The sequence below is a fragment of the Dipodomys merriami genome, unplaced genomic scaffold, assembly GCF_024711535.1.
Source record: "Dipodomys merriami isolate MVZ:Mamm:240054 unplaced genomic scaffold, mDipMer1.0.p SCAF_29, whole genome shotgun sequence".
Lineage (NCBI taxonomy): Eukaryota > Metazoa > Chordata > Mammalia > Rodentia > Heteromyidae > Dipodomys > Dipodomys merriami.
In genome coordinates this window covers 1,414,331-1,437,267 of record NW_027204381.1, presented here as the reverse complement: position 1 = coordinate 1,437,267, position 22,937 = coordinate 1,414,331, and the positions used below count along the sequence as shown (strand labels likewise).

The 22,937-nt window shown below is 42.4% G+C and overlaps 1 protein-coding gene and 1 long non-coding RNA gene across 6 annotated transcripts in view; one reads left to right on the top strand and one right to left on the bottom strand.

Annotated features, from left to right (window-relative positions):
• Positions 1 to 22,937, bottom strand: part of LOC138838806 (exophilin-5-like) — a 52,323-nt gene that overhangs the window by 9,975 nt on the left and 19,411 nt on the right. For 3 of the 5 annotated variants that reach the window (XM_070038154.1, XM_070038151.1, XM_070038152.1), the window contains exons 2-4: positions 16,650 to 16,810; positions 15,132 to 15,288; positions 5,049 to 5,097 (exon numbers count right to left, since the gene is read on the bottom strand). In XM_070038154.1, coding sequence (XP_069894255.1) covers positions 5,049 to 5,097; positions 15,132 to 15,288; positions 16,650 to 16,701 — 258 coding nt within the window. In that variant the 5' untranslated portion in view covers positions 16,702 to 16,810. Of the gene's footprint in view, positions 1 to 5,048; positions 5,098 to 13,887; positions 14,635 to 15,131; positions 15,289 to 16,649; positions 16,811 to 22,937 lie in introns of those variants that run through there. The other 2 variants (XM_070038153.1, XM_070038156.1) reach the window with 2 other exon arrangements.
• The window catches only part of LOC138838807 (uncharacterized), a 27,387-nt gene extending 4,450 nt beyond the window's left edge, over positions 1 to 22,937 (top strand). Inside the window, exons 2-4 of the long non-coding RNA XR_011375757.1 lie at positions 1,538 to 1,645; positions 5,069 to 5,198; positions 21,949 to 22,937. This is a non-coding gene — a long non-coding RNA (uncharacterized lncRNA). The remainder of the gene's footprint in view (positions 1 to 1,537; positions 1,646 to 5,068; positions 5,199 to 21,948) is intronic.

Genomic DNA, 22,937 nt, shown 5'->3' with positions numbered 1-22,937 from the left:
AGATCCTGAACCTCTAGCTGCCTACAGACTTGCACCGAATTATCAAAAGTTTGTAGGAGGGATGGTCCTGATAATTATGAAAGAAACTCACCTTGAAGATGGGGGTATTGTCTCCAAGGCCCCAATGGCTAAGGTTTCAGATTTCTAAACACTGTAGATTCGATCAAGAGCATGTTTTATAGGCTGGAGAGGTGGCTCAAATGTTATAGTGCCTGCACAGCAAGCACAAGGCCCTGAGTTCAAACCCCAGTGCTGCTACTTCCCTCTCCCAAATCTCTGAAATGTTCCCAGAAGTTACCTGAATATTACTCGGATCTGAACATTTGTGAATTTGGTGGATTTAGGGGAAAAATTGTATTCCTATGCAGAATTTATCTAGAATTGTGAGCCCTTCAGACAGCCATGAGTTGATTTAGTAGTTTTTTTGGTCAGTCGTGAGGCCTAAACTCTGGGCCTGGGCACTGTCCCTGAGTTCTTCAGCTCAAGGCTAGTGCTCTATCACTTGAGCCACAGCACCACTTCTGGCTTTTTCTGCTTATGTGGTACTGAGGAATCGAACCCAGGGCCTTATGCATGTAAGGCAAGCACCCTACCACTGAGCCACCTTCCCAGCCCCAATTTAGTAGTTTTTTACAAAAGACCTTAAAAACATGATCTTATTTTGTTTAAACTACTACTATCAGTTTAAAGGATTTGGGAGACCAACAGAGAGTCGCTTTCCCTTCTGTTTTTTGGTTTTTGTTTTTTTTGTTTTAACTAACAATGTTTATGTTTTCACCAAACCCAGTCACTGTCCTACTTTCAAGCTTGATTTGTTTTCACAAACTTGGGAGAATTATCTCCACCCACACTATTACTTTCTTGTGCCAAAAACTCCATTTACATTTCCTCTGTCAAACTGGCTCAGTCACTTATGATTGACTCCATTTCTGCTCAGCCTTATCCTGCCACGCACCTTCCTTCTGTCTTCTGTCTCTGATGCCTGTCCCTGTATCTGTCTCTCTATCTCTGCCTGTCTGAACTCAGGACCTGGTCACTGTCCTTGGACTGTTTTGCTCAAAGCTAGCGCTCTACTACTTTCAGCCACAGTGCTACTTCTAGTGTTTTGTCTCTGTAGAGACCTGTATATCTTCATATATATTTATATATCTCCAGAGAGATATTATATATGTAATATATAATGTATATACTATATCTTCCCTCTTCCACTTTCTTCTGGCTTAAATTTCAGAGCCTGAGCACTATCCCTTAGTTTTTTTGCTCAAAGCTGATGCTCTAACACTTGAGCCATTCCTGCACTTATGGTTTTTGGGTGTGTAATAAGAGATAAGACTCTCATGGACTTTCCTGCTCAGGCTGACTTCAAATTTGGATCCTCAGATCTGAGCCTCCTCAGTACTGACTAGCTAGCCACCAACAGCCGACTTACATGTCTCTAGATTTTATCTACTATGCCATGTTCTAAATGGTTTATGGTTCTATTTTTATGCCTGTGCCCTCCTAGCACAAGTTTCAGGCCTGCCCCTCTCTGTTATAGGAAACCAAAGATTCAAAGACAAATGAATTGGAACCCTGGAAGTGGACCAACCTCTAAAGTGACCAAGAAAAGAATAATATTCTCCTTTATATCCAGAATACCTGGCAAGTATGTTAGACATGGATTAATACGAGATCTAAGATACTCTACCCACAACAACATTCCCTTCTAGACTTCTCTGGGTCATTTTTATCTACTTGTTTGCTGTCACCTTTCTCATAGTTTAATTATTCATTTATTCAGGTTTTGTTTTTGTATGTATGTGCCAGACCGAGGGCTTGAACTCAGGAACTGGGCTTGAACTCAGGGCTTGGGCACTGTTCCTGAGCTTTTTTCCTCAGGACTAGTACTCTATCACTTGATCCTCAGTTCTACTTCTGGCTTTTGGGTGGTTAATTGGAAATAAGAGGCTCACAAGCTTTCCTGCCAAGGCTGGCTTTGAATCAAGATCCTCAGATCTCAGCCTCCTGAGTAGCTAGGATTACATGTGTGAACCACCAGTGCCCAGCCATTTATTCAGTTTTTAATAGTATAAAGTATGTCCTCTCTCACACCATCCTTATAAGCCCTAATTTTGTGGTTTTGAGAGGGATAATCATTCCCATATTTCAGAGGAGAAAACAGTTTTTCAGGAAATAACTGACTTCTATCACATGAATGTTCATTACATGAATATGTGGTGCGAAGGGCTATTTACACTTATCAGATCTGATCCCTAGTCCTGTTCTTTGTACTATGTTGGGTTTTACTGTTATTTTATTAAGACATGTCTTCAGTTAGAAGGTAACCTTTCTGAAAAGAGGAATCTTGCCTTAAATATTCCACGCTCTCCACTATAGGGTTGATGTAATACTTTGTACAGTTATAAATGGATTGTGTTACATACACAAACCAAAAGAAATCAAAGATTCAACAAGGTGGGCACTGATGGTTCATGCTTATAATTCTAGTTACTTAGGAAGGTGAAATCTTGAGATTTCAGTTCAAAGCCAGCTTAGGCATGAAAGTCCATGAGACGTTTATCCCAAATTTATCACCAAAAAGCCAGAAATAGAGCTGTGGCTTAAGTGGTGAAACATTAGCACTGAGCAAAAAAGCTAAAAAAACAGGGTCTAGATGCTGAGTTTAAGCCCCAGTATTGGTGCATGTATACATACACAGACACACAGACACACAGACATGGACAGACACACACAGACACACACACACACACACACACACACACACACACACATATTACAGCAACTGAGACACTGAAAATTTCAACCTAAGTTCTAAATATTTGAAATCCTACCTCTGCCCATTAGTAGCTTGATGACTTAACATCTCTATAGCTTCATTTTTTTTTCCTGGTGAAATCACCACAATCACCACTACAACAGCCCCTTCACTGGGTTGTAGATTCAAGCTGTATAAAAGCCAGAATGGAGTCTAATACCTAGTGAGTCCTTACTGTTAGCAGTGACTATTCTTTGGTGATAGAATGTCCTGAAGGCCCCCGCTGGAGTGGACTGACAACTCTGCAAGTCAGAAAAAAGTCCTGTGGCCAGGATCAAAATGTCTGTTTTCAGGATCTCAATTTCATTCTCTGACTGAGTAAAATGAGGCCTTTTTTTTTCTTTTTACACAACTTCAGTTCACCCTCCTGATATTGTTGGCATTGCTGACATAATTAAACAAACAAACCTTCTGTCAGAGAGTCACCTTAAGCACATTTGGAGGACTTCCTAGTGCAGCCAAACCTGCAGAACAGCTGTTGGAGCTGAAACCTAAGCTCATTGATAGCATCCAACGCTTTTGTAAAGGCAATGAAACAATGCTTCCAGGTGCTTGGGAATGTATTCTGTGTCTGGTTTACTGCAGAGGTCTCATCTGCTTCCATAAAACCCTGTCTTCAGTTACTGAGTGCCAGCTGGTGCCAGGCAGTAAGGAGACACAGGGGAGTGTGACCCCAGGGGTGTGTTCTCAGGGGTACCAGCCTGATAAGGTGTAAGTGTCTCAGACTGTAAGTTCTCACTCTAGTTTTGAAGGGATTCCTCTCCTGAAAGGAGAAAATTCTTTAACTGGAGAGCATTCGTTCCTCAGGGAGTACTTAACAAAATCTGCAGACATCTTTGTCATCACTGGGTGGAGAACTTCCAACATCTAGTAGCGTGGAGGCTGGGATGGTTGCCAAATAACTCAATGCCACATAATTCAGCCCTCCTCCCACCCCCCACAGAGATCGCTCAGCCCCCCCCCAAATGTGCTTTGTACTGAGTTTGAGAGAAACCCTGAACTTGATGATCCGCAGACTTCCGACTAGCTCCAAAAATTCAATGCTTCTGAAACCGCTTGCTTGTACAAATATTTCACTGGCAACTTCCTTCTCTTCTGAGAAGGTCATCGAATAATGTCATCCAGCTCTCAAGAGAAAATACAGACATTCCTTACTGTGCCATTTTGACCAGGCTGCCAAGTTCATGCCCTTGGATCTTGGCTAGAGTCTCTGTGGCACCAACAGACCCCTTCCAGCTGTCTTTGGGCTGAGGGACTAGGACTTTGGGGACTGAAAAATGGAAATTGACAAAGCAATCTTACAGGCAGCTCCACCATCTTCTCTATCCTACTTTGTGTGTGGGGGGGGGAGGGGGTAACTTGGAATTTGAACTCAGAGCTTTGTACTTTTACTTAGCTTTCTTTTTGCTCAGGGCTAGTGCTCTACCCCTTGAGCCACACCTCTACTTCCATCTTTTTGGTGGTTAACTGGAGATAAGAGTCATGCAAATTGTACTGCCCAGTCTCCTTTGAACTGTGATTTTTCAGATTTCAGCTTCTTGAGTAACTAGGATTATAGGAATAAGCCACTGACGGCATGGCTTCCCACTTTCCTCTCTGAATAGAAATGATGATCATACTCAGAGAGGGCTCCGCTGAGACCCACATCACCTTGTAAAACTGACTGACTCTGGTTGCCTCTGGCCTGTTCCATTATCCAATAATTTAGGGATTTGGAGGAGTGGCACCTGGGAAAACATCATAGATGTCACCCATAGGGTAAATGGAAGTTGGGTGCCCTCTCTTCTTCCTGGCAGTCTCCTGTCTCAGTCTTCCAGGATCAGAGCCAACTGGAAAGCAACCCCAGCTGGAAAGCTTGAAGTTCTCCAGGAGAAATCTAAACCTTCAAAGTACAATTGAAGCTAATCCAAGGGGAAATCTTATTTGTCCAACCTGGGATTACATACATTCTGAATTTGTTTTCTTTTCTTTTTTGTTGGTCCTGGGGCTTGAACTCAGGGCCCAGGGGTTGTTCCCGAGTTTCTTTTGCTAAAGGCTAGTGCTCTACTGCTTTGAGTACTACGTCTAGTTTTCTAGGGGTTAATTGGAGAAAAGAGGCTTTCTTGCACAGACTGGCTTTGAACCGCAACCCTCAGATCTCAGCCTCCTGACTAGCTAGGATTCTAGGCATAAGCCACCAGCCCCCAGCTCATTTGAATTTCTGAATCTAACCTTTGGCTTTCTGCCTACTTACGTCTATTGTTCCCCTCACAGACACCGGAGATCGTCCACCACCTCCATATCTGTTGGAAGAAATAGAAATAATTCCATTGAAGAATATAACTTTTACCAGAAGGAAGGATCAACAGCACATTTATCATTTGCATGCTGGTATTTTGGGAAGGTATATTTCTGATGTGTTGTGGAAAGATAATTCTGGGTGTCTTTGTATTGTTGGACCAAATTTCAGAAACTCCTATGATGCTTTGGAATCAATGTTTCCATCTTTGCCACTCAGGTAGCCAAAGCGGGGGGTGTGTGTGTGTGGGGGGCGATTTATAGTGAATTTATGTTGGAGCAGAGTATACAAACACAGTAACAGCATGAAGACATCTGTCCAAGGTCTACTAGATGGCAAGTCCTGTGCTCAGCTTCTAGCTGTGTGGTGACTCATTTAGCTACTTCACTCCCTTTCAGTGAACATTATGGCTGCTCCTATGTTACAGACTAGAAGATGGAGGTAGAGCCCATGGTGCAAGGAACATAGTTAGTGGCTGAGCTAGGAATCAGGCACAGGCTGTCTAGAATTTTCCTTAAGTATAAATGGTAACACTGACTTCTTATTGCAAATGGAGACATTTTCTGTTTCTGTTCATTTCTATTTTAACAAGCAACTAAGTTCAAACCAGACTTCATCTGTAGGAGAATTATTTAAAAAGTGAACTATAAAAATTGCTTTGGAACCCAGCACTGGTGGTTCACGCCTGTAATCTTAGCTACTCAGGAGGCTGAGATCTAAGGATCACGGTTCAAAGCCAGCCCCGGGCAGGAAAGTCCAAGAGGCTTTTATTTCCAATTAACCACCAAAAAACCAGTGGCACTGTAACTCAAGTGGTAGAATGCTTGCCTTGAGCTGAAGAGCTCAGGGACAATGCCCAGGCCCAGAGTTCAAGCAGAAAGGGCTTGGTGCTGGTGGCTCACACCTGTAATCCTAGCTACTCAGGAGGCTGAGATCTGAGGATATGGTTCAAAGTAGACTGGGCAGGAAAGCCCGTGAAACTCTTCTCTCCAGTTAATAGCAGCAAGTGGAGCTATGATTCCAATGGTAGAGCTCTAGCTTGAGTGAAAAAAAAGCTCAGGAATAGCATCCAGGCCCTGGACCAACAGCAAAAATCAAAGCAAACAAACAAAATTGCTTAGAACAGTGGCAAGTGATCAGGCCCACCTTCGCCCAAACTCCTAACTGCTCCATGGTTTATGAAAATTGAGCATAAAACCACAGAGACCAAATGCTTTTATCTTTTTTTTTTTTTTTTGGGTTCGGTCGTGGGGCCTGAACTCTGGGCCTGGGCGCTGTCCCTCAGCTCTTCAGCTCAAGGCTAGCACTCTACCACTTGAGCCACAGTGGCCACTTCCGGCTTTTTTCTTTTTGCTTATGTGGTGCTGAGGAATCGAACCCAGGGCCTCATGCATGCAAGGCAAGCGCTCTACCACTGAGCCACCTTCCCAGCCCACAAATGCTTTTATCTTTTAAAGATATTCATATATACTATTTTATAATTTAGCCCAGATTGAAAACAAAGTTAATATCAAGAATTGTTTTTCTGTATTGCTCAGAAATACTAGCTCTGCTAATAGTATCAGATTGGATATTCCTTATCTAAAATGCTTGAAACTGGAAATGTTTTCTGTTTTAGTAGGTATCTTTTTTATTTTTTTAATCTTAGAATACATGCAAATCCCTAATGATATATCCTGGGGATAGAACCCAAATCTATATGTGAAATTTGTGGACCCAAGTCTAGATATGAAATGTATTTATTCTGTACAAATGTCTTAGGCATATAAGGTAATGTTGTTCAGAATTTTTAGTGTTGCCTGCATTTGGCCTATACACCATCATTTGAGGTCAGGTATGGAATTTTCCATTCTTGGCATTATGTGTATCTCCAACGGTTCTGGATTTTGATCTTTGGATGAGGAATGCTTGTAATTTTAGTCTTCCTTCCCACCTAGATTGATTTTTTTTGTTTGTTTGTGTGCTACGACATGCTGTGTGCTATTTTGAGTTCTTTGGATGAAGCAAAAATGGCTGAGATCAGGATGCTGTTTTGGTGGGGTTTTTTTTTTTTGAGATCTGTTTACTAATAGGAAAGATTAGATGCATAATGAGAAAATGCAAGCCCAGACTTGCTAAGGACTACAAGGCGATGCACATCAAACGGACTGACAGGCACAGAGCCAGCACCTGGGGATACACAGGAAAAGTAGTAGGGAGAAGGTGGCAAAAGAACAGGGGGCTAAGGACTCAGGGATGTCAGGGGAGGGTGAGATCTGGCAAAATCTCTCTGTCTGCCTGGAGTCAAAAGTACACACCAGATTGTGTGGGATCTTTCCAGATCCCTGGTGGGTGGCAGCCCAGAGAACACATCCCACATTCCTAGTCTCACCAGCTCACCCTTTCTTGATTTGGAGTTAAGTTTCAGGTTTCTGAGAATGGGCGGAAGATCCTCATCTTCTAAAGGACCAAAAGATGCCTAGATTGCATCCATCAAGTGCACGAATGATCAGTGAGTGTCAGGAGCATACTCATCTGAGCATGCACATGGTTTGAGTGTGTGCTTTGTTGCATGAACCATAACAGACTTCATTGAGAAGGGATGCTTCCATTTCCCTGGGAGGATCTGTCTCTGTATCCATAAACGAATCATGTTTCTAATGAGAAGAGCTCCCACCTATCATGTGAACAAGAGCATCAGTGAGGACCTGAAGGCTGGGGTAGGCCCTGAAGACTGGCCGGTACCAAGGGATAGAAAGATATTTTTGTCTTCTGCATTCTCTCCCAAGTCCTACTGATGCTCTGTCTCTCACCAGTATCCCATTTCTCCATCTTCTCTTTATCCTTCACACCAACAGAGAGATCTATGTAAAATGTAAATGAGAGCTGAGCACAGGTGCCTCATACCTGTAACTCTTAGCTACTCAGGAGGCTGAGATCTAAGGACTATGGTTCAAAGCCAGCCTGGGCAGAAAAATCTGTGAGACTTAGCTCCAATTAACCACCAAAAAGCTGGAAGTGGAACTGTGTCTCAAGTGGTAGAATGCTTTTTTTTTTTTTGAACCTAGCACTTTTATTTGATAGATAGCTGCTCAACTACTTGAATCACACCTGCAACCACCTCTCCTCCCCTTTTCTTTTGCTTTAGTTATTTTTTCAGCTAGGTTTTCATGATTTTAGTCTGAGGTCATCTGCAGACTCCGATCCTTCTACTTAGGCCTCCCGAGTAGCTAAGATTATAGGTGTGAACCACTAAACCCGGCTTGTTTTGTAAAGGTGAGGAGCTCTCACTAACTTTTTTTTTGGCCAGGGCAACCCTCAAATCACAATCCTCTGATCTTTACCTCTCCAGCAGCAACGTATCCAAAATGTTAACATAGCACAAGACTTTTTGCTGGTGAACGCCTTCAGAAACCCTTTACCTCTTCACCCTCTCCTTCTTTTAGGAGCTCGTACTCTGCACCTGTCAAATCAATTCTCCCTCAATCATTCTCTCTTGTTTTCATACATTTGCAGGTACCATTCAGGAATTCTCATATACTACAGCAGGGTAGAGATAAGAATGGGAATGTGGCTTAGCGGTAGAGTGCTTGCCTAGCATGCATGAAGCCCTGGGTTCAATTCCTCTGTACATAAACAGAGAAGGCTGGAAATGGCACTATGGCTCAAGTGGTAGAGTGCTAGCCTTGAGCAAAAGAAGCTCAAAAGGGACTCCATGTTCCACTCTTTTCTAGCCAGTCAACAAGTCCTGTTCACTCAAACTCAGAAATCCTTCTTAAATTCATCTTTATCTCTAGTCACTCTACCTTTACCGTAGTGGGCATTAAAAAAAATCTCTTGCTTTTTCCCCTTCATATTTTATTTGGCAGCATTGGGGTTTGAACTTGGGTAAGGTTTGTATTTACTCTATTGCTTGAGCCATGTCCCCAGACAACCTTGCTTTGGTTATTTTTTTGGGGGGGGGGTCAGGTCGTGGGGCCTGAACTCTGGACCTGGGCGCTGTCCCTGAGCTCTTCAGCTCAAGGCTAGTGCTCTACCACTTGAGCCACAGTGCCACTTCCAGCTTTTTTTTTTTGCTTATGTGGTACTGAGGAATCAAACCCAGGGCCTCATGCATGCAAGGCAAGCACTCTACCACTGAGCCACCGTCCCAGTCTGCTTTGGTTATTTTTGAGAGAGTGTCTTGCTTTTTGCTTGGGCCAGCCTGGACTGTGATCCTCCTGTATACGCTTTCTGTATTGCTATAATGATAGGCCTGGACCAGTGTGTCTAGTTATTGGTTGATAGGGGGAGGTCTCACGAAATTTTTGCCTGACCTCTGTCCTAAGTAGCTAGTGTTACAGGTGTGAGTCACCTCACAGCTCTTTGCCTGGACCAGGATTTCCTAACTGAAGAATCATGTAAATGTCATTTTCTCCAAGAGCTGTGTCAGGGCTTCATTTAAGATCATGTCCCTCATGTGTGTTCCAGAATATGTCCCACTTGGCATCACTCTGGTGCATGACTCTACATTTTGTGTGGTCCTCACACCAGGAGAGCCTGGAAAGGCAGGGACAGCGTGTCCTTGTTCTGTTTGTGGCATTCTGCTGCAGTTTTTGTTGAATGAATGAATGCTCATTCTTTTCCCCGCTGCATCTGTTCTTCTTGCCGTTATATCATCCACCTAGTTTTGGGGCAGAGAAGAAGACAGTTCATCTGCCTTCAAACCCTTCCCTCACCTGCTGTCACTTCAGCCTCATGATTCTGTGTTGACTTTAAATCTTGCACACTTTAAATCTTGCACTCCGCGGAGTCTTGCCTGGTTACTCAGACACTAACTGTGTCCCTTCAAACCCAGCTACAGCTGGGACTGTGCGTCTCAACCTCAGCGTGACCAGCATTTCTGTTTTCTCTTCTGTGCCTCACAGGCCTCGTGACACCTTGTGACATAGATTAGAGTGACAACTGTGATGTGAGAAGGAATGTGTGCTGCTTGCCACCCTGTCCCTATAAGAAACTTTTCTTCCCTTCAGATGCAAGGAGTTTTGGTGAAGCCACCCAGCTGCTCCTCAGACATGCCCAGATTTGCCTCATCCATAGGGTGTGTACAGCTAGGCCATCCAGCTGTACTTCTGTTATGTAAGCAAAAAGGTCGGATGGGATTTTGGAACATTAATAGGTAGATTATATTTTTTCTTGGCTTTCCCTTCTTTCCTTCCTTCCTTCCTTCCTTCCTTCCTTCCTTCCTTCCTTCCTTCCTTCCTTTCCTCTCTCTCTCCCTTCTCCCCTTCCCTCCCTCCTTCCTTCCCTCTTCTCTCTCCTGACCTCCACTGAAGAATCTATGTTTGAAAACATAGGCCAAGGGAGAAGTCAGAATTGGGCCCTGGTTCCTTTTGTGAGCCCTGGAGTGGTACCCATTGGTGAGCAGCAATACTATGGAGGCAGGGAGGAAGAGGAGCTAGGAGGAGGGCCAGGGGATTGTTCTGAATTTTGTCCTAGGCAGCCATGGCTCCTGGGTGATCTGGCTGTCACTATTAGAATCTCATCAGCAATTGTACAATAATGGCAGATTAGAAGAAAGGTATAAAGTATTTAATTGTTTTCACTCTTTAGGATATTTCAATGCTCACTCCGGTTTGGGAACCATGAAGCTTTGATGATTTGCACTATGGTAAGGACTGTCAAAATTCCTGGCATGGGGTTTGGGGTGCTGCTCAAGCAGTAGAGCAAGCAAAGGTTCCCTGAGTTCAAATCCAGTATGGCTAAAACACAAAGCAACAACAGTTCCTGGGCACGGGTGATAATAGCCAGGGTGCCTTGCTTCCCTTCTATGGATCTGTCAGGCTTTTGTCAGAGTTCTGTGCAGGAGAAGATGGCATCAGATAAACAGAGGAAATAAAGCAAAGCCCCTTCCCAGAACCAATTTTTAAAATTTTCACAGCTCCTTCATGGGCCCTCTGAACTAGCAACCTTGAACTTTCCCTTGGCCCTAGACCTTGAGACCACTTGAAGGAAGGAATGAGGAAAATAATCTTCATCCCTAAAATCACCACAACTTACTGGAGGCATCTGGTTGCACAGCCTTAGGAGCAACAACAATAACAAAAAACTGACCAAAAAAAGATGTGAGGCAATGGGAGACTGGTACATGCTACAGATCAGATGTAGAGGTAGACGTTTCTTGAATTCATGGACTAGCATTAAATAAAACCTCAATAGAAAATACTTCACATTTTTTCTTTCCTTGAAGCTTGGGTCAGGGCAGTCAGTTACAAATAGTATTAAAATCTGAAAGGATCATTAGAGCACAGTGTACGTTTGGTAGAAAATAACTGGTATTTGAAGCAGAAATGACAAATACTTTAGTCATTGTACAACTACAATCACTGTGTTTCCAATAGCTTCTTCTTTTTCTTTTTCCTTCCTTCTTTCCTCCCTTCCTTCCTTCCTTCCTTCCTTCCTTCCTTCCTTCCTTCCTTCCTTCCTTCCTCTCTTTCTCTCTCTCTTTCTTTTTCTTTTGCCGGTGGTGGGGCTTGAACTCAAAATCAGGGCCTGAGCATTATCCCTGAGCTCATCTGCTCTAGGCCACTGCTCTATCACTTTGAGCCATAGCTCCATTTCCCGTTTTCTGGTGGTTTATTGGAGATAAAAGTCTCACAAACTTTCTTGCCCAGGGCTGGCTTCAAATCTCAGTCCTTAGATCTCAGCCTCCTGAGTAGCTAGGATTACAGATGTGAGCCACCAGTGCCCAACTCTCTACAGCTTCTTTTCCACCTAAAGTAGGAAACCAAAGCTTCAAGATACTACATTCAGTAACCCCCTTGTCCTTAGGGGAGGAGATATGATGACAAGACTCTTAGTGGATGGCCTAAAGCCACTGATACTACCAAAATCTGTATAAACTATGTTTTTTTCTTCCTATACATACACATCTATGATAACATTTAATTTATAAGTGATACCAATGACTAATAAACTAGAGTAATAATAACATTGTAATAAAAGTGATGTAAGTGCAGTCCTTCTCTTTCAAAGTTTCTTAATCTCATTAGACTATCTTTTTGGGCTATGGTTGAGGCCCAAATTGAGAGGGGGGAGGGGTTACTGTACTCTCTTAAATGAACAACTATATTTGGCCACATGATAAAGCCCAATTTTCTGCTTAGGTGGGTTACTCACTAGCCAGTATCATTTCTTTGGTAATCCAAAGGCAGTCACAGTGGGACATGCCTGTAATCCTAGCACTCTGGAGGCGGAGGTAGGGGGATTGTGAGTTCAAAGCCATCCTAAGCTACAAAGTTAGTTGGGCTGGACTACACAGAGTGGAGCCATCTTAAAATAAACAAACAGAAACAAAACACTGAGTTTTAAGAGCAAAAAATAAATTCCTCAGGTAAGAGAAAAATAAAGACCCTCTTTTACATACAAGAGCTGGTTCTTTTTTTCTGATTTTATTATTATTTTTTCCCCACTGAGTGCAATTTTGAAAGTGAAATCAAGATCCTGTAAATCTGGATCACCCAGGCAAGATATAAATGCCTCTAATTCAATCATGTGTACCTTGTAAGTAATTAACAGTTTAACTCTTGGTGACTTTTGTATTTTATAGCCAACTCTCTCTTTGTTGAGTTGAGAACACTAAGTGTAACTTTATAAAGGAATGGGACATGGTTATATAAAGTAGAATGAAATTAAAGGGGATGGAATAGAGATCCAGGGCTTTAGAAAATAAAGGCATATAAAATTAGCATTGCGATACAGAATGCTTAACAAAAATTGCCAACTCTAAAAAGAATTAAGATGATTCATGAATGTGGGGGAAAAAATCCTTTAAGTTGCTTTTCTGACAACTAGTTCTCTGAACACCAAATATGAAAAAGTCAAGTCCTGGATGGCTTTAGCAGGTAGAAACCTGCCAGCTGCTCCCAGTTTTCCTTCCGTCCCTCCACATTGGCCTCCTGGCAAGGAGCAGCCCTGAACCTCACGTGAGTTTAAAGGCTGACATTGTATTGCGGCACATGAAAACTGGCAAATATGTTTAACCTACTGAGGTTAAAGAAGCCCTCAGAAGATACAATACACAACTCACTCCAGTTGTTTTATACAATTCCCCCTGAAAGATACTTAGAACTTAAGATCTATTGCTCAAAAAAAATTTACATGTTTTTGTATTCTATCCTGTAGAATCTCAAAAGTGCCTTCACTATATTCCGCAGAATTAATATTTACCAGTATTAATGATAAGGTAAAGATAAATTTTAACTAGTTCTACTTAGGATGAAAGTAAAACACATACCTCTTTCTGATAACTGTTAAATGGTTAACAAAATAATGCAATAAAGCATGCAATTTATTTTATTTCTGCATATTGGGTTATACTTAGTCTAAGAGAAATGCACAAGTCACTTTGGTTATCTAAGAAGGACATTTGCTAAACAGAATTCTGCAAGCTTTTTTTTTTTTATTAATTCTCCAAAAAAGAAATCTTTTTTTTTAATTTGGCCTGATATCAAAACACATGATACTGAGATTTTCAATCTTTTACCTTCTTCATTCCACTTATCCAGAACCTGACATAAGAACTTGTAGAATGAACAAATCCCTCCTCTAATTCCCCAAGTTTAGTAATGTTAGATTGTCCAGATAGAAAACTCTGCCCAAAAGAAAATCACCTAAAAGACAAACTGCATCAAAGCCCACTATGTACACCATCCATTAGGAATATTTCCTTTTTCTTCACGAGAAATATTTCTGATTTAAATCCCCAAAGTCTTAAAACAAAGTCTTAAACTAGAGTCTCAAACACTTTTTTTTTTTTTAAAGAAAAGCCACTCACCTATTTGAAGTCCTTCCTGGCAAGAGATGGGTAGTGATAATCACTTAAATGGACATTTGGCTTAGCTCTGCAGTGTTTTCTCAGACCAAAAGCACCTCAAGTGAAAGCCCAAACGAAAAAAGAAAACAACCTTCCATCTCTCGGCCTGAGAGGGGAGAACAGCCGCTCGGCCGGAGGCCAGAGCTGCTGGGAGTCTTCTCATCACCGGCCCCAGTAGCTACTTGCTGCTTCTGGTGACCTACGAGTCAACTGAGCACATTCTTCAAGCTTTGCTGGCGCTCAGAACGCATCACGAGCCAAGGCAACACCTTAAGAGGGTGGAGAGCTCTGCAACCAGGAAGACTCTGGTGAAATATTTATTCAGCAGTCACCTCAACGGCACACCAGCACAGCCTCTCTTGTTTGGCCAAAAGCAATCCGATGACATAATGAATCAAGACAGTCAGGCAAGTCAGCCAGAACCCAAGGATCCGTCTTGGGCTCTCACTCCGTCACCTGACATTTTAAATGCTGGGCCATCACATGGAATTGACTATGGTCAATAGTTCTAGAACCCATGATGCTTTTTTTTTTTTTAATCTGTTTTAGAATTCTATTTTTTCCCCTTCTACTCGCATGCTCTGCTCAGTTTTCCTGTCATGTAGTCTTTCTAGCCTGACTCCCACACATTTTCTAAAGGAGTAGTTTTGATTTAAATATATCTTCTCAGCCAAGGCACAAACCACGCTCTTGGCACAGGAGAAAAACTGTCCCTACCTAACTAGGTCTCAACATTTTTAAAAATTTATTTTTATTTTTATTTTTGCCAATCCTGGGGCTTGCATACAGGGCCTGGGCACTGTCCCTGAGCTTCTTTTGCTAAGGCTAGCACTCTACCACTTAAGCCACCCTGCCACTTCCAGGTTTTCTGTTTATGTGGTACTGAGGAATCAGACCCAGGGCTTCATATATGCTAGGCAAGGCAATATACCACTAAGCCACATTCCCAGCCCCTAGATCCCACCATTTAACCCATTATTCACCAGCTATCAGGGCCATCTGCAATCCGCTAAAAGTTGCATTTCATGGCAGGGTTTTCCTACAAACTTTGTTCCCTTGAGAGATAAGCCTGGTTTCCTTTGTTACTATTGGGCCCAAAATCTTTAAGAACAAACCTTAAGACATTCTGATCACAAGCAAACTACAGGTGTTGGAGGTCAAACAACTCAGGGGCTGTCATATGATCCGAGCTGAAAGCATCTTACCCTTTCTGTCTCAGCCACTGAAGCTTTAAAGGCTCCCTCCCAGCTTTCCTGAATGAGAACAGGGATGCAAACGATGATCTGAAGCTCATTCGACAAGGGACAGATGGTTTTTGATTAAGTAGGTTTTTTGATCTTGATGCTTGTAATTCCACAGAATCTGCCCAAAAAAATTGGATTTTTTTTGCATTGTTAAAAAATATTTCCAGTTGGACTCCAAAGAATGAAAATTTTGCTCTTGTTTCTACCCTTTCCCTCTATGCAGTATAGAAATGATGAAGGCATCCTCATACCGAGGGATCTCTGGAATGGAGCTGCCATGTTAGGCAAGTGCTGTAACCATTGAGCCACATCCCCAACCCATATCCAATTGCTATGCTGCTGGAATTTAAATTCAGGACTTCAGTGTTGCTAAGTAGGCACTACCACTTTAGCCATGCTTCCAACTCACTACCCTCATTTATAGATTAAAATAATTGGTAGTTAGGCACTGGTAGTTTGCACCTGAAACCCTAGCTACTCAGGAGGCTGAGATCTGAGGATTGGGGTTCAAAGCCATCCTGGGCAGGAAAGTTTGTGAGACTCTTTTATCTCCAGTTAACCACTAAAAAGCCAGAAGTGGAACTGTGGCTCAGGTGGTAGAGCACTAGCCTTGAGCAAAACAGCTCAAGGACACTACCTAGGGCATGAGTTCCAGTTCCAGGGGACTAGCACACACCCAAAAAAACATGGTGAATTTCAGTGACATAAAGTGTCCTAGAGTTAGAAGTCATTTATGGAGTTGGCCAAAGTTGCAGAGAGATTGTGGCTCCTCTGCCACCTTTCCCTCCCCCTGTCCCTCTCTCCCACTTTCTCCTCTTTGCAGTCCTCTCCTCTGCTTCTGCCTCCTTCCTCCATCATCATCCCACTAAGGGGTTACTGTGCTCCATGTTTTTTATTTGCATAACTTTATTTAATTCTTACAACCACTCTGTCAGATAGGCAGTGTACTCATTCAAAGATGAGAAAATTGAGGTTTATAGAGAAGAAAATGACTTGAACAGACTCACACAGACAGAGTCAGCATGCATATTCTGGTTTATTAGACAACCATGTTTGGGTTCCTATACTTTGTCATCAAGACATTATTATAGTAAATATTCAGTTCATAAGCTGGGCACCAGTGGCTCAGACCTGTAATTCTAGCTATTTAGGAGGCTGAGATCTGAGGATTGAGGTTTGAAACCAGCCCTAGCACACAAACCCAAGAGATTTTTATCTCCAATTGACAAGCAAAAAGCCGGAAGTGGAGGTAAGACTCAACAATAGCGCTCCAGCTTTAAGCAGACCTGGTATGGGCACACACACACACACACACACACACGCACGCACACACTTCAGTTCCCTCTTTTTAGAGCATGTTGTAAAATTTCTGTGGCTTAGAAGAGTCCTAAAATATGGATTGGTTCAATGGGAAACCATGTGAGTCACTGTCCACAAAGGAAAGAAAAGATCATTTTAAACTAAACTATTTTTTCTTACCATGTTGTGCTATCTCATTCCTTAGCCTATAGGTAAGAGGCTGCTTTAACATCTGGCTAACATCTGTCTCATTGCAAAACTTCTTTCTTTGAATTTCTTCAAACCATTCACCAGTCACTCCTTGAAGCCATCTGATATCCCTCTTGGTCTTCTGAAGTTTGCTGAAATAAAACAAAAATGTCAAGGCATTCTTTAAATATATTTGTATCTAGTGCCAACTCCTGGGTTGGGCTAAACTTTACATCATGCATATACTCTAAATCTAGGAAAAAATTGGTTCCAGTCATAATTTCCTTTTAAGTACAGTGTATACTTTTTATCTACATTCTTTTGTAAACAAGATACTCTGGTGTAAAATGACAACCAAAAAGTTTTCGCCATAGAGTCATAGAGTCTATACTGACAAACTGGGTTGAGAGATGTGTTAAAACCTGACCTACTCATGCAGCTAAATGATGTTCAAATGACACATAGAAACTAGAATATTCTGGTTCTGATTACTCATTCACTCATTCATTAAGCCAGTAAATGTTTATTGAGCAATGTTAATCAATTGCTTATCAAGGCTCCATGTAAGGATTGGGGATTAAATAATGACTGTAATAGGGAGATTCGTATTCGCTCAACTTGTGGCCAAAGATAAAAGCTAACCTGAAGAAAAGAAATTAATAAACACAATAGTCTTAAGTCATGGAATTTCTTCCTTTCTTTTTGTGCCAGTACTGGGGCTTGAACTCAGTGTTTGGTACAGACTTTGAGATTTTTTTTACTGAAGGCTGGCACTTTATAGCTTAAGCCACAGCTCCACTTTGTGCTTTTTGCTAGTTAAATTGGGGATAAGAATCTTATGGAGCCAGGCACCTGTGGTTCATGCCTGTAATCCTAGCTACTTTTGAGACTGAGATCTGAGGATCACGGTTCAAAGCCAGTGTGGGCAGGAAATTCCATGCGACTCTTATCTACAATAAAATGACTCAGAAAAAGCCCAGAAGTGGCATTATGGCTCAAGTGGTAGAGCACTAGCCTTGAGTGCAAAGAGGCTCAGGGAAAGCACCCAGGCCCTGAGTTCAAGCTTCAGGGCCAGCAAAAAAAAAAAAAAAAGAGTCTCATGGACTTTCCTGTTCAGACATCCTCAAATCTCAGCCTCTTGAATAGCTAGGATAACAAGCATCAGCCACTGGTACCCAGAGTCATGGCATTTCTTAAACACAAGACATTAATGCCATGAATGGCCACAGGGCAAATGTCCTGGCTTCCAGGGACTGTGGAATTTGAGGTGAACATGAGCACTCAAGGGCAGCCCACCTGCAGGATACCAAACCTGACTTCTTTATTCTCCTCCTGTTCATTTCTACTTGGTTATCTTCTAAATGAAAACCCTCCCTAAGTTGTTAATTAAGTCACCACCGTGGTTTATATATATTTTTTTCACCAAAATACATCATGTCTATTTTAGAAGGCCTTTAGAAATGTCTGGAAATAAGAAATGCCCAGATGGAGACCAACAGAGAGGAGGGGGAGTTTGAAGAGCATTGTCACCAGGCTCGTCCAGGGCTGCAACCAGTGAAGAAGCTGGGTCTGTTGTTCATTTCCAAACTTGAGAAGTCCTGATGTTTTGGGAAGTATTGTACATTGCTTAGCATCTCTGATCTTTATCCAGAGTCTTCCGGAAAGTACAAGTGTTAGGGGCGTTGTATTGCGGGGAAGATGAGAAGCAAGATGTCTGCAAAGTAGCCACTTTGGGGTTAAAGGCAATGAACTGTTATGGCTATAATCCATCCTCCTGCTTGGGGCTACGATACTGCTGTTTTATAAAAAATATTCAGGAAGGAAGCCAGAGGCCATCCTGCCCAGACTTGCATTTTGAAAAGCAATAGGCAGTAATCACTCACGTTCAGCTTTCAGAACTGTCACGGATGGTACTTTTGCCATAGTCACGTTCTGATAGGTAGAAACTACATCCATATTGCTAGGTCTTCCTGACAGTGTGGGCCAAGTAAGCCCTCCAGGAACTTCTAATTAGCCAACTGCTTCTCACTTATTAACACCAAGCTCATCAGCCTCCCCTCCCCCCATACATGACTTCCACATCCTCAGACCTCTCCCTAGTTGTGAGCCCCGCCCCCCAAAGCCAGCACCAGGTCTTTGCCTCTCAACATATCTTTGTTGTTTCAGAAGCTACATGGATTCTCTGAAAAAAAAAGAATCCTAACAAATGGGGCTCTGGTGGCTCATACCTGTAATCCTAGCTGCTCAGGAGGCTGAGATCTGAGGATCACAGTTCAAAGCCAGCCCAGGAAAGAAAGTCCGTGAGATTTGTATCCAATTAACCAACAAAAAGCTAGAAGTGGAGTTATGGCTCAAGTGGTAGAATGCTAGCCTTACAAAAGCTCAGAGACAATGCCCAAGCTTTGAGTTTAAGCCCCAAGACTGGCACCAAAAATAAACAGCCAAAAAAAAAACAAATCAAAGAAAAACCATTTAAAGTATAAATATTCCAGAGAAGGAGCCCTGGGGATAATTGTCAGGACAGTAGGTAAAGGTAGTCAATAGCCAGAACTGTCAAGATTCAGATAATCAAAAATGGCCTTGTGTTTCTTGTTACTAAGTAAGCAAAATGGAAACAGTTCTGGCTTTTGAAGTAAGGAAGGGCAACCTGGGAAGAGAAATGATGAATGACATAAGTTTCATTTCTCTGGGAACCTATAACTTGCCTTCCTTAATTTTAAATACCCAAGAGTCTGTGTCCAATCAAGAATAATTTGCAGTTTATGATGGTTGACTGAGCTTCTTGTGCTAAGAAGAACAGAATTATACGATCAGTGTGCTGTTGAAGCATTCATTTTCCTGAAGCATAAAAGATCAAGTAAGAAAAGTAAGAAGGGAAAATTCTGACCATCAGTGGTATGTGAAACCAGAGAGTAGTATTTTTATCTCCAGTAGCTCCATCTATTTTTACATCCAGTAGGATTTGTTTAGAAGTAAGAGGTCTGTTGAGATTTAAAAAAACAAAAAAACTGGCCTGCACAAGGCTCTTCCTCGTTGTGTGCCACCCAATTAGCATGTGTAGTCCAACTCAGCCAATGAGAAGAGCCTTGGGGTTGCAAATGACACGCATTTAGGCAAATGACTAGTGCACAGATTGTCTGCTTAATTAGTCCAGCTTGACTCAACCTATCACAAGGGACTCTTGTCTACAGCTCTAATTTGTTTCTCCCTCAGGCTGATCAACTGCACTATATTAAGTCAGGTCTTTTCTTGCTGGGTCTGGCCTTCAGTACCCATGAATCTTTTCCATCCTGTGTGGTTTAGGACTTGGTTCTCGCACCTCTTCTACATGCCACTCCCTACCCTGAGTTGGGTTTAGTTTTTCTTTATTTCCCTGCCTTGAGCCATGAATGCCATCTCTCCCTTCCTCTGGTGTGTCTTCCCTGATTGCGCCCCATTGACCTTTACTAGTCACCTTTCCTTGTTTATCTTTATTCTGAGCCAACCTCTCCCCATTTCCTCCCTCCCCCCGCCCCATACTTCCATGACTAACTATGCACTAAGCATAAATGCTAGTTGTCTCTTTTATCTCTCAGTTCTTGGCCCTAACTCCCTGCTCCCTGTTTCTGGCCATTCCAAATTGACTACTAGATCGTAGGAAAACCATAAAACTAGGGTTAGCTTCTACACAGACATTGTGGCCAAATAGTTCACTTGCTTGGATTTACTTTTCTCATTTGCTAGAGGTCTGGACAATCTGGTAGATTGCAAAGAAGGCATATACAACCCCTGTCTTCAATTTACAATGTGACCTGCATCTCCTTCCAACAAGAGGAAATGTCTCTTCCACTGCTCTCCAGAATCTGGGTTTGTGCTGGCTTATGCTAACAGAATAGAGTGAAACTGTGAGACTTCTGAAGCCAGGCCTCAAGAGATCTTGAAGGTCTTCTAAGAGGCAGATCTTCTTCCTCTTAAAATCTTGAAACACTGTATAAGTTTAGGCTCTGTTTTGGAGGGGGAGAGAGATGGTTGGAAGGGAGAGAGGAAGGGGGAGAGCGAGAGGGAGGGGAAGAGGGGAGGAGAAGAATGTCTGTACTGAGAGAAGCCATTTATACCATCGGATCCCAACTTACCCCCCAGATGCCTGGGGCCACATGCAAGGTTCCACGCAAATCATCCAGCGGAAACCAGCACAAGTGGCTGTTTCTCAGAGTCATAAACTAATGAATAAGCAATTATTTAAAACCTTTATGTTTGGGAGTTGTTTTTATATTCAATAAAAGATGAATACAGGTAAGATTATCTTAAAGATACCTTCTGATCCAAAATGTATTGCAGTTAAAAATAAAGCAAAAATGTCAGTATTGCTAAGTAACACACACACACACACACACACACACACACGGGAAATCTTATAAAGCTGACAAGGATTTTGAGGCAGGTGAACTAGTAACTATGAGAGTTTACTAATGGCAGGAGATATGCATTGAATTTCCTTCTGTCTCTAGAATTTTGCTGTCATTATTAAGAATCCCCATTATAGACCGGAGTTAGTGGCTCATACCTATAATCCTAGCTACTCAGGGGCTGAGATTTGAGGATCAGAGTTCAAAGCCTAGGCAGGAAAGTCCTTGAGACTCTTACCTCCAATTAACCACCAGAAAACTGGAAGTGGTGCTTGGCTCAAGTGGTAGAACACTAGCTAGTCTTGAGCAAAAGAAGCTCAAAGACAGAGCTCAAACCCTGAGTTCAAGCCCACAACTTAGAATCCTCACTATAAGGCCTCAGGTCCTCATTTACAGAGAGGATGTGGAAACCAGGCCGACTATGAAGACTGGAGACCTTGAACTAGAATGTGAGCTCCAGGCTCTGATTCTAAATCCTGTGTTCTCTGAACCACCCTCATCACCTTCTTAGTGAACTACTAACCGTGCTGATAAGCAAGGCCGTGGCTTTAAGTCTCCAGTGAAGGTAAAAAGAGGTGGCAATGTCATTCAAAATCCTTGGAGAGAGAGCAGTGATTGATGCAAAATTCCACAGCAAACTGGGCCCTGTCCCAGAAGACAGGAATTATTGTTTCCATGCTGTTCTAGGCAAAGTGGCAAATATTTCTCCAAATAGCTCTACTTATCAGGTCTTCTTGCTGAGGGCATCAATTTGTTTTTTTTTTTTTCCTGGTTTTTCTGTTTCTCTTTTTCTTCTCACTGATCTTTTCCTTCCATTTGTCTCACCTTCTATGCAGCTAGTATTTTCTTTTCACAGCTGACCTTCCTGTTCGGGCCATCTGATTACCTCTTGTTCTGTCTTCCAGGCAGCACAGTGTCCTGATCGTCACCGACCATCTGCTCAAAGCTTGAGAACCTCTGGCCTCACATCCCCCAAATCCTCCTCTCTAACCTCGTCTTCTGTGTCCAGTCATCAGCTAGACCCAAATGAAGCTTCGAGTTATGTGAATCATGTCTACGTAAATGTGTGTCTTTCTACATAGGCCATCAGAGCAGCCTTCACATTTCCTTCCTACACGAGAAATCAGATGTATTTTTATTTCCTATTACCCAGCAACAGCCACACACCACCAAGTAGAAATGGAAGAAGGCATGGGCCAGGAACTGCATCCTGAGTTAGAGCTGAAACATAGAGTAAATGCATAATGGAGAATGGATCAGGGAGTCCATGCAGGATCTTTTGAAACCCAGAATCCCCAGATCAGGCTCACCATCTTGAGTAAGTATTCTCCTCTTGCTTTCCTGCCCCAGTTAGGTGATACTTTGGGGTACAGATTTCTTACAGTGCTCATTCCCAGGGCAAGGCTTCAGGACAAGTGTGAGTTTTCTCAGCCAGGAGGAGGCACAGGATAGGGAAGAAAAAGTCCTGTGGGTCCAGTGATATTATCCACAGGTAATAGCTCCTTTCTCAGTGGCTCCTCTGAAAAGATTGTTATTTGAGAGCCTTTGCCCCTGACATCACAGCTTGATTTTTGGCTCAGCCCACAGCTAAGACACAAGGAGAGTCAGGGATTAGAAAAGGCAAGCCAAGGTATTGAAGGTATTGAAATTTTGATAATGGCAAAGTTAAACCACAAGGGGAAGTCTGGGAAGAAGGGAGGCTCAGATGAGGAAAAAAGGGAAATTATATAGCAAGCAACAACTATAGAGAATCCTTAGAACTCGAAAGGCAGCCACAAAACAATGAAAGCGGCATTGGAGCCAAGCTAAACAATGCAGCCTATTTAAACTGCTTGAATGGCTTGTGATGGAGTCAGCTCACTCTCAGATAAAAGACGATCTTTTCTATATTAAA